Here is a 12589-nt window from a genome sequence, read left to right on the forward strand (position 1 = left end):
TGTCTCCTCTATCAAAATTTATTGGTCTGACCTTGTATTTTTTTTGTGTTGTACAGTCTTATTGTATCATGGTTTTAACTATTAGAGGTAACTTTGAAATTTTTTTTGTTTTCCTATTTGCTTTATAAGTTAGGAGTTCTACATAGTTTTGCACACCAGAGGGGGTCAATTTTGATACCCTATATCTCAACATGTTTTCTAACAGAGTGGTCACAATTTAGAATGTTTTCCGGTACGATTCGTTCGTACATCATTTTGCAATCGGATCAGTTTAAAATATACAGATTTAGTAAAGAACGTCACAGTGGCCACTTTTATAAAAAAAAAAAAACAATTTTTGGAACACATTTTCCCCGTTTTAGGAATTCCGGTATTTAGAAATAAAAAAGACAAAACTTTTAATGGCATTGATTTGAGAACGTGGATCTATATTAGTTTCAAATTTTGTAATGATATCTTTAACTGTTAAAATTTTACATTAATTCAAATTTTATATTTTTCTTCGTGGTAAATCACCATATCATAATTCTTTTAGTTTTTAAGATAAATGACGTTCAAAAAATTTATAAAATTATTTCATTTTATTAAAATATCAATCTTCATGTCCTAAGGTTTTCACCAATATCAAATGCCTTTATAAAAAGCTTATATTTACTATTCAGAAGCTTCACAAACCAAGCACCCTTTCAAAAATGTAATGTCTTTTCATATACATACATATTTCAAATTTCGATCTAAAGAAGACAATAAAAAAACGAACAAAATAGAAAAAATTTAAACCTAAATATCTCTTGATCTAAAAATGATAACCTTCACTTGTAAGCGTTGTTTCTATATCTTCTCAAATACCTATTCGGATCATAAATGGATTTTTGGTGAACAACTGTAAATCAAAACATTTAAGCTCAAACCTTGTGAAATGTCGTTACGATATCTCCAATAGTTCCCCAGATACCGATTTATTACCAAAAAAAAACCTTACTAAACCGCTATGCTTTGTAACGTAGAATACAACGAATGAGTAATATTAATTAGTTTAAATTAATAGTACATATACGCCGATGATATGCAAGTGGAAATATATGTTTAAATATAACATAATTATAAATTCCATTATTTAAATAATAACTAATAACTTTGTAAATAGCAGCAAATTAGCAATCATTGTTATTAAAATGTCAGTATACAATTAGATTATCACTTACATAAATGTGCCGTTTAACAAGTAAAAAGTTTGTACATATTATTACTTATTCAAACATCCCACATATATGCTAAATTATTTGAATAACCAAAATGCAGCCTGAAAATGTGCTGCCCGTGGTCAATTACAAATCAATTAAATAATATTTAAATAATTGTATTTATGCTCACGCAAAAAAAAACAACCCAAAATGAAAATCATAACAATTAATTTAATATTTAAACACCTCCAGAGATTTTTGTTTCACATTTTTACAGCAGCAACTGCATTTAACACCAACACGTGCCGGCATCAATTTTGCACTCATACACATTTGGCCATTACAACCCAGCAGGTTTGGGTGACTGTCGCACTAGTTACATAAATAGCCACGTGTAGTCTACGCATGGGATTCACATACCGCACTCGCAGAAAAGTGGTAATAACCACTATGGGTGTCAAAGTCGACCTCCTCAGGTTAGGGCCTTGAGGCTCCGCCCCTCCTTAGTGTTTAAAGTCCAAATTCAAAACATAAACTCAGCTACAAATCGGACTATTGGCTTAGAAGTTACAGATTTATTTCCACTTTATTTTATTTCCCCCATTGTGCTATATTTTAGATTAAATAGTTAGAGACAATTAAGTGACAATTGTCTTCACGCTAGATTACCAGGGATGAATAAAGTAACCAATTGACTTCTCTCAGCTTTGTAGAGAACATTAGAGGCAGTGAATCAGACATTAGCGAAAATTACTATCTATAAACGACTACTTGTAAAACTGCTGTGAAAATTCGAATAATAGAGATTTTTTAAAAAGATTAGGTTTTTCTTATCGTCAAGTCATATCGTCTAAAGCCTCCGCTAACAACATCACTTTTATATATTTTTAGATAATGTTGGTTATCACTTTCGTCAAATTTTTAATATCACAGTTATCATCACTTTCAATATACTTTTTTCTGAGCTAACATTTTGATTAAGGACTGAGATCGTAAAATTCTTAACACACGTTTTTCACTCAAACGTTTAACCCAAGTATTATTTGACTTTTTTTAACTTTGTAAAGCATATCAGTTATTATGTTTAATGTCAATTATGTTCATTTGTTGTTAATCTGATTAAAATGAGTGACCAGAAAAAAGTGCGTACTAAAATTATTAAATAAATTCAACAAAAATCCCAATTTGGTCCTACAAAAAGTTGGCCAAACAATCAAAGGTCTGCTATCAAACTGTTTCCAATATTATTAAACAGTACGGGGAGAAGTTGTCCGTTGATATAAAACCTGGTTCAGGTAAAAGGAATGGTCCACATGATGTTTCTAAAGCCAAAAATAGAAAGCATTTTCAAAAGAGCTCCCAACACCTCCGGTAGGAAAGCATCCCGGTAAGGTCAGTACTCGGACTTTTTGGTACGAAAAGATAAAGCAAATGCAGGTTTAAAAGCATACAAGGTTCAAAAAGTTCCTGCTAAAAATTTATAGGCCAAAGACAGAGCACGGAAATTGAAGTCAAATTTTATACAAAAAATATACCTGCTATAAACATACCGTATGGAAAATTTTTTGCAGCTTCTGGGTCAATTATTTTATGTTGCAGATGCTCGAGGGAATGTTGAACAAAAGTTTAGGACCCAAAAGCAGACAAAATTTTCCAAATAGTTCTTGGTATGACAAGCAATATGCAGTTGCCGCAAAAAAGCCAAACATTTGTTACAAAGGGCTCTATAAATAATGAAATTTACATCTAGAAATGTTTTACAAAAGAGGATGCTTGGTATGGTATACAGGCAGCCGTCCAAAACCTTCGTCTCGTACAGCTCACTTGGGTCCAATGAACGTTCCCTTTGTGATACCTGAAGAAGAAAAATTTGAACAGAAAGAAGGAAAAGGGAAATAGAAGTTAGGAAAAGGGAAATCTATAGAAAACTTATAGTGAAATTTCAAGAGTAGAAGGTATATGAAAAGAGAAAAGAAGGAGGAGAGGGGTCAAGAATTCAAAGAATTCGAAATAACGCAGACCATCATGGGATGGCTGCTGGGTCCATAAGAGGCATGATTTGCATGTCTGGTCTTATAAACCATCCGCTTTCCCTAATAAAGGCGTCTATACACCCGGAAAGGGTGCTAAAGTATCGTTCACCTAAATGCCTGGCACGTAGATCACCCAGTGCCGGACAGTTACAGAAGAAGTGTAGGATGGTCTCCCTCTTCCTCATTATGACAACTTCTACAATAGTCGTGGTAAGGTAACCCAAGTCTTGCAGCATGGGTACCGAAGGTGCAATGCCCGGAGGATGCTTCCATTCATAAGACTTCTTAATGTGTCCACTTATTTTTAGCCTGATTTGGCATCTGTCACTATGGTAAGAAAGGTCTTGAGTGGTACAAGAACAATAATGTGGTATTTGTACCAAGAGAGGCAATTCCTCCAAACTGCTTGGAGCTGAAGCCAGTGGAGAGATATTGGGCTCTTGTTAAAAGATAATTGAAGAGCACAAACAAGGTGTCCAAAAGTGTTTTAGACTTTAAACAGAGATGGACAACCTGTTCGAATAAAGTAAGAGAAAGCATTATAAAAACCATAATGGAAGGGTTTCCAAAAAAAATTCAAATTTTCATCACTAGTGATTAGAACAAAAAACGATTAAATATATAAAATACATAATTGCTATTCAGTTAATATTTCGCCAATCGTTTCGAAATTTATTCCGAAATTAGTCAGTCTTCTTTTTACTAAATAACTAAAATTTATTTTTCAGAATTATAATTAATTTAATTTTGGTCGGTTAACTGTTCGAATAATTCAAAATTGCCGATTTTCAAATAAGAAATAAACCGATTTATTTGTGTCGATTAACCGAAATTTATTTTTTTTTTGCACTCTTAAAATATTTTTTTTTGTATTTATTTTTCCAAACGTCAAAGTAAAATTACATATTTTTTAGAACATCCAAGAAAGATGTTTAGTGAGTATAACAACTGACATATTTAATTTATATGTATTTGTCGGATGAGAACATGATAACAGACGAAACTGGAGGCACTACTGAATTCAATTTTTATCAGAACTTATCGAAATTATTAAAAGTATTTAAAATAATGGAGAATTTTATATGCTTAGAAAAAACTAAGAAAATAACTGAAATAAATATGCCTTACTTTCGATTTCTCCAACATATACAATCAGCGAGAGAGTTTTTTCCGAGTCGAGTTTTATTAAAACTAAAATAAATAAATTATTTACTTTTTGGTTAAATTGTTATGTTTTGTTTATCTTTTATATTTTTGTTCTTTTTATCAATAAAATACTTAAATATGTACAGAAAATTCGTGGTTTTATTTTCAGTTTATAATTTAAATATAAATTATTCGGTTAATAGAATAATTTAAAATATCCGATTATTAACCGATTAAATCTAAACCCCGATTAATTATTTACTCGATTAATCGTTTAAACCAGTAACCCGATTAATTGAATACCCTAGTATTTATAGAAGCAGCTATCTGACCGATGAGTGGTCCGATGATTGAAAAACTCCCTTAAACTTTAGGAAATTGTTGGATTTCAGAAACGATAAAATCTTTTCGTTCAAGATACATATCGTTATCTTAATATAGAATGGCCCTAACTAGTGTTTTTTGTAAGGCCAGATTTTCGTTTATTTCGATAAATGGTCTGCTCATATATGGACATTTCCTGAGGTCACGAACCTACGTTCGTACGCTTTTGATGTCCAAAGAATATAAAAAACAAAACTTTTCCTAGTTAGGGTATTTATATATTAAGGTAACGATAATGTCAATATAATTTCATATTGTAGCTTTCCTAGTCGAAATTTTTAGACCTCTGGTATTTAAAAACGACATCGTGAAAAAATTAATGAAAATAGTTACATTTACATAAGTATCTGCTTATTAAACATGTCATAATTACTTATTTAAACAATAAAACAATTATCACGTACATTTTGAGAAAACTTTGTTTTTGGATGTGAGCCAAAAAAATAATAAGCTGACGATATGTATTTTAGTTTTAAACAAATTCTCGGAAATACAGTCATTTTCGTTTTTACTTTAAATATGGCTGCTACTGGTGCTGGGTGTGTTCGGAGAAAAATGTGTCTGGTGAAAGTGAGTTAGTGAGAGAGTGAGAGTGTCATCTGCAGCGGCAACTGAGTATGTGTGGGTTTTGGGTTTTTAGCTTTAACACTTTGGTTTGTGTCTTTAATACGAGAACTCACAGTTTGTTTAGCATGAAGGTGGTTTCTTTTATGTGGCATTTATCCTGATTTATATCGAGTTAAAAGTGTTCATTAGGGTGGGTCAATTTTTTTGATTACTAAGCGTATAGCAAATTCCTAATCTACGGAAAATTCTAAGAACTTTTCCAGAAGAAACCATGGTTCTAAAATCAAAATCGAGCTTCCGGTTTTTTACGAGAAGATTTGGAGCTCAAGACCTCTTTTGCTAGGAGACCTCGGGTATGTTCAATTTTAAAAATAATAATATTTCTTCGTTTGTGTTCCGATTTAAAAAAATTACATATATATAGAATCTTCTCGTCGAGTACTACATATAACAATTATCAATTATCTCTTATAGCGTAAGAGATATTGGCATTTGAATAATACATTTTTACCCACCCTACTCCAGTTTTTTGATGACCGCGGTTTCCGATTTTCTCTATTTTTAATTTATAGGACTAACAAGAAATGTATATATAACATAAAGAAAAAATTGATTAAAAATAATGACTGAGTCCAAAGTTATGCTTAAATTTCAAAAAATTAAAAAAGGCGATTTTTCGTTATTTTTTTGGGAAAAAGGTGCTTTTATTCTTTTTAAGTTATCTAAAAAAATTTCTAAGAAGATGCATAAAGAATATATAGCTACGAGATGTTATATGTAGTACTCGATGAGAAGATTCTATATATATGTAATTTTTTTGAAATCGGAACACAAACGAAGAAATATTATTATTTTTAAAATTGAACATACCCGAGGTCTCCTAGCAAAAGAGGTCTTGAGCTCCAAATCTTCTCGTAAAAAACCGGAAGCTCGATTTTGATTTTAGAACCATGGTTTCTTCTGAAAAAGTTCATAGAATTTTCCGTAGATTACAAATTTGCTATACGCTTTACCACGTTTTTTTGGCTCGAACAAATTGACCCACCCTAGTGTTCATATCATTTTAGTATTATGCTTGTCTCTGTGTGCGTGTTTATGTTTATTCGTATGTAATTGTATAAGTGTAAATTTCCGGTTTACATGTGGGTTTTGTATTGCAATCATTTACTCTTCTCTGCTATGCATAGCTATTACACAAAATTGGAAAAATATTTTTTTTTGTTTCAAATTTACAATAGTGTTGAGCTGAATCATTATTTTGTGTACTATGTTTGGTAGTCCTGCATTCAGCCATCTTGGTAATGCCTATTGGATTTGTTCATGTTAGAATTTTTTGAGAAGTTCTTTGTAGAACTCTTAACTTGTACGAAATAGGAAAATAAAGAAAATGCTGTTTATTTCACTAAGTTATTTTCTATACTTTAAAATATATTTAAACTTCAATTTTGAAATTTTCCTTTTTTTACCTTGACTTTATTTTAGGTGTGTTCGCGTACTTTCCAGTAAAAAATATCCAGTAACTTTATTTTAGAGAGTAAAAATAAATTACTCTCAATCTGAAAAGTAACAAAAATAAAGTACGCGAACAACAATTTGTAAAAATAAGTTGTATTTTATTGTAAATTAATTTAAAACGTTTGTTTTGGGCTATTTTACTTATTTTCTTTGCAAAACTTGTAAATTGTATTAATTTTCAACTTTTTAGTTTTGTTTGCATTTGCAACCATATGTTTTAAACGGTTAAAAAATATCATGTTCTCTATCTACGAACTGTCACTTTTAACACTCTCTTGCTCTCCCGTTACAAGTTTTTAAAAGTAAACGAACGGAATCCCGTAACTTCCAGTGATAATTTGTACAAATTACAAGTACGCGAACACAACTTTTGTTTTTCACAAATATCCAACATTTTTAATTATGTCTCCTTATTTCTAATAAACTAACAAAAAGTCTTTTTTCAATATCTCAATAAGCCTAGTCCTGCAAAATAATCAAAATCTAAATTTTTAAATGAATATTAACAAGTATAATTTAAAATAAAGATTTAAAATATTTTTAGGTAAACAAAATTTGAATTTTTTTTAGAATTCATTAGCGAAGAGAATTATAAGCAAACAAACATTTTTTAAATTTCTTTTTTAATTGTTTTTTATATAAAAAATATTTTTCCCGATTTTGACCGATTGCGTTGACCTTATATACGCCATTGCAAAGGCTTTTGAAATATCTATTATTGGATTTCCATATTGTCTATATTACTGACTAGTAATACAGATATATGAGGAGTCGCAGAACAAAGGCTACTTTTTCGCATTTTGTGACAAATTGGTTTTTTGTTATTTTTATAATATTTGGGTTGAAATCTTCTAGAACAAGTTAGCATAATTTTTTTATTTTTTTAATAAGTAAATGGGTCCTAAAAAATTTGGTGCTTAACAAAACGAACTATTTTATTAGTTTTAACAACAATTGTGCAATTGTTGTATATGGGGGATTTCATGTCAAGTGAACCAACTTTTGAAATCGATGTCTTCCGATCGGGATTTCCGATTTTTATTGGATAGTAATTCAGACACAATTTTTCAACAACATCGGTCCAGAACTCTCTGAGTTAGAGGGGGTCAAAATGTTGGCTAAGAAGGTCTTTTTTCTTATCCATGTAACGTATTACCTATAGTTCTTGTGCCCCAAATAGTTTAGATAGCTCTTTCTTCACTCTTTCGAAGAAAAAAAAAATAATACAAAATTTTAATATTTTTTTTCCGAAATCAAAAACTTTTTTGACTTTTTTCAAAATGGGACCATTTTTTTTAAAATAAAGCTTAGATATTTTCCTTGAAGACATATTTGGTCGCTTAGTGGGGTGCGAGTTCGGTATCTATCAAAATAAATTTTTTGTAACTCAAAACATAAAATTTTTTAATTTTTTTCAAAATGAACCCATTTTTGATTTATTTTTTTTTGCTCAAAAGAAAGCTTAAATATTTTCCTTGAAGACCTATTTGGTCGCTTAGTGGGATGCGAGTTCGATATCTATCAAAATAAATGTTTTGTAACTCAAAACATTAAATTTTTGACTTTTTTTTGCAAAATCTATTTTTTTTCCAAAATGGGCTTTCAAAAGAAAGCTTAGGTCCATTCCTTTAAGATATTTTTGGTCGCTTAGTGGGATGCGAGTGGGATATCTATCAAAATAAATATTTTGTAACTCAAGACATACAATTTTTGAATTTTTTTTTTGCAAAATCGAAATTTTTCCAAAATGGGTAATGGGTTCTTAAATAATTTGTTTCCTTAAAAGAAAACTTTGGTATTTTCCTTTATGACCTATTTGGTTGCTTTGTGGGATGTGAGTGGGATATCTGCCAAAATAAAGTTTTTGTAAGACATACAATTATTGTCTTTTTTCGAACTTTTTTTCAAAATGGCCCCTTTTTAATTTTTTCTTTTTGGCTATAAAGAAAGCTTAGGTCTTTTCCTTTAAGACCTATTTGGACGCTTAGTGGTATATGAGTGGGATGTCTATCAAAATAAATGTTTTATAACTCAAGACCAGATTTTAAAACAATCAGTCAAAATATTATCTTTAAAAAAACGTACTTTTTTTAAATAAAATCTACTTCCGAAAAATGGTTTTATATCAAAAATCCATAACATTTAATGTGGTGACTTATAGCAGTTAGATACAGTAAAAAAATGTTTACCGTTTCCAAGTTCATGCAATATTTTAAGATGGCGAAATACAATTTTCCAAAAATTTGAAATGAGCAAGAAAGTACCTTTTGTTTGGCGGCTCCTCATATAATATGGCTGATTTGTAAAAAACTTTTATTATATACCTAATATCGTTAGAAAATTGTGGATGACAAATCCGAAAATTGCTATTTTCTGTCTGCAATTTCTGCTATTTTTCCCATTCGTATTATTCAAAAGGACTTTCCATCTCTACTACTAACACATTTAAATACGCTCACATATTTTTTACTTTTCAACTCTCTCTCTCTCTCTTGGCATAAAAACAGAGGATGTGCAATTAATTGGCTGATATGTGGGTCAATGAAATATGGTCTTTTGTTTTAAATAAACATTTTATTTAAAAAATCCCACACATATTTACACAATTTATAACATTTAATCGCACTCACATGCATATTACATACATATGTATGTATGTTTGTATTTATGTATATGTATGCACGTTTACATACACAAACATCCTTACAATTGCCATATCCTTATGTAAGTAATTATGCATCTGATAGGTCAGAGTAAGTTTTATTTCGATTGTTGTTGTAATTAATGTCAATTTAAATGCGGTTTTAATTGCACATGACACTCAGTTATTGCTAATTATAGATGTTGTTAATTAACTAATGTGATTTAAAAACAAAGATCTCATTAAGTTTTATTAATTGTTTAATATGTTTCAGGTAAACGTTTTGCCATACCATCCTCGTAAATTCTTAATGTATTTTTTTCTGTAAAACCCCCCAAAACACAAACATACATTTAGATTAATACTGTAATAATAATTGTAATAAAAATATTGTTGTACAAAAATATATATTTTTAACAGTTTCCGTTTTATGTTAAATTTAATCAGATAATTCGATTACAATTGTACCATGTAAAAATTATTGAAATGTCATTATAAAAGCAGCATGCTAGTTGCAAAAACTATTTAGAAATAATTCAATATAAAGCATTCCGGGGCCATGGAGCTCAAACTCATAATTATTAGTGGATTTTTATTGTTTACTGCAGTTTTGAATACAGCAGCCGATGAGGAAAAGAAAAAATTGAAATTGGTTTTGGATAAGTTGGATAAAGTCAAGGATGCTGAGCATATTCTAAAAACGGATATAACTTTTGATAAAGTTGGGGAAGATGAGGTCAAGATCAATGGTCAAGTTGAGCAGTCTGTAGATTTGGATGATGAATATAAAGTAAGTTCTAAGGAAGTCAGATCGCGACAATTAAATAAATTAAGTTTATTCTGAAAATAGCTGAGTATTAGTAAAATCATGTTCCCTCTTCAAAATTGTTCAATTTTAAATAGTGAGTACTTGCAATGAAATTCTTAAACCTTGATTGCATTTTGAAATTATATATGTACCTCTTCAAAAAATCTCCTAATTTCCTATACACAATTTAAATACAGTCTTATAATTTTTATTAACTTTAACTTATTTTTTTCAGCTCAACATGGAAGTTTACCATTCCCCAGAAAAAGATGGCGAATATAAAAAAGTTGTTGGCGTTGCCAATGTCGGTGTTTGCCAAGTCATGGCCAATCAATATAAAAAATATTTCTATGACACATTGAAAAACTATGCTAACGCTCCCGATCCGGATAAATGTCCAGTGACACAGGAAACCTATGTGGTTAAGGATTATCCCTTGGACTCAAGTAAATTTCAGAAATTTTTACGTCCCGGTTTCTATAAAATTGTAAGTTCTTTAAATCACAAAGAAGAGGAAGTCTTGCAATACACTGTGGAAGGCCATACAGAAGAAGAATAATAATTGTAAAAAGCTGTTAATTATTTATAAAAAGAAATAAAAAATTAAACCACACCATGTTAATAAATTATACTATTATTTGAATTGAAACTCAATGCAGAATAATCAAAAAATGTACAATAATTGTTAATGACAATAATGTCCAAAATTATTATTACGTGGCTTAAACTTTTTTAATGTATCACAATAACATTTTAATGCTTAAAATCAAGGTTGGTAACCGCTAAGCTACCATTTCCCCTAAAATACGCGAAATGCAAACTCACACCACTACAGTTTTTAGATATTGTAGTTGTATGAGTTGAGAATTACTCTCTGGCAAAAACAAAAACAAATAGCTGAAATAATGAAATAAACAAACATAAAAGCGTAACACAACCTGCTTCTATCAATGCTCATGCGAGACTGACTGTTTTTGTACAATGTGTGTGCTTGCGTACATGTGAAAATAAAAAGAAGAGAGCTCAAAATACATCGGTCTGTAGTATTAACGGGACACTGGGCGTTAGGCAAGCACGCAAATCGCCTGGGACTCCCCTTTAACGACCATTGCCGCAGTTGTAAGGATAGGGAAAAGGAGGAAACGACTTTCCACCTTCTCTGCGAATGCCCAGCTCTGAGTGTCAAGAGACATAAATTCATGGGCAACTATACATTGACCAACCTTTGTGAGGTAGCCGGGTCTAAACTCAATGACCTACTAAGATATCTCACAGCTACATGTTGGGTCTAGCTAGCACTTTTTAGTTACATTGCGATGTAAACGACAATAAATCTGACGAGTGGTGTGGTCTCATCAAAACGGGGTCCCTTCGACTCTACTTGATTGTTCGCACGTAGTGAACTACCACGTAAACCAACCAACCAACATCGGTCTTTAATATGAAATGTGATATTTCAGACCAAAATTCGATTTTTTATATAAAAACTCGAAATATCTAAATTTGTAATAACTTGTCCAATAAGCGATGAAGCAAGAAAAGGAGCTCGATCTGTGATCACTCATATTTCTGACCAAAAATAGATCTAAATTCGCTAATAACTTGGCCAATAAGCGTTGAATAAAGAAAAGGAGCTCGATCTGCGATCACTCATATTTCTGCTAATAACTTGGCCAATAAGAGTTTAATCAATGTTTGTTCAGAAATATGTGATCATATTTCTGAACAAACATTGATTTTTTATATAAAAAATCAAAATATCTAAATTCGTTAATAACTTGGCCAATAAGCGTTTAATCAAGAAAAGGAGCTTGATCTGTGATCACTCATATTTCTGACCAAAAATCGATTTTTTATATAAAATCTCAAAATAGCTAAATTAGCTAATAACTTGGCCAATAAGCGTTTAAACAAGAAAAGGAGCTCAATCTGTGATCATTATATAAAAACTCAAAATATCTAAATTCGATAATAACTTGTCCAATAAGCGTTTAATCAAGAAAAGGAGTTCGATCTGTGATCACTCATATTTCTGACCAAAATTCGATTTTTATATAAAAACTCAAAATATCTAAATTCGATAATAACTTGTTCAATAAGCGTTTAATCAAGAAAAGGAGTTCGATCTGCGATCACTCATATTTCTGACCAAAAATCGATTTTTTATATAAAAACTCAAAATATCTAAATTCTAAATTTAATCAAGAAAAGGAGCTCGATCTGTGATATATTTCCGACCAAAAATCGATTTTTTATATAAAAACTCAAAATATCTAAATTCGCTAATAACTTGTCCAATAAGCGTTTAGTC

General features: G+C 30.5%; 1 protein-coding gene across 1 annotated transcript in view; it reads left to right on the forward strand.

Moving 5' to 3' along the window:
* LOC135948674 (uncharacterized) overlaps positions 1-10837 on the forward strand; it is a 78670-nt gene extending 67833 nt beyond the window's left edge. Inside the window, exons 2-3 of the mRNA XM_065498073.1 lie at positions 10079-10260; positions 10514-10837. Of these exons, the coding sequence (XP_065354145.1) occupies positions 10079-10260; positions 10514-10837 (506 nt within the window). The remainder of the gene's footprint in view (positions 1-10078; positions 10261-10513) is intronic.
* Positions 10838-12589: the final 1752 nt, after the last annotated feature.

The sequence above is a fragment of the Calliphora vicina genome, chromosome 1, assembly GCF_958450345.1.
Source record: "Calliphora vicina chromosome 1, idCalVici1.1, whole genome shotgun sequence".
NCBI classification, from domain to species: domain Eukaryota; kingdom Metazoa; phylum Arthropoda; class Insecta; order Diptera; family Calliphoridae; genus Calliphora; species Calliphora vicina.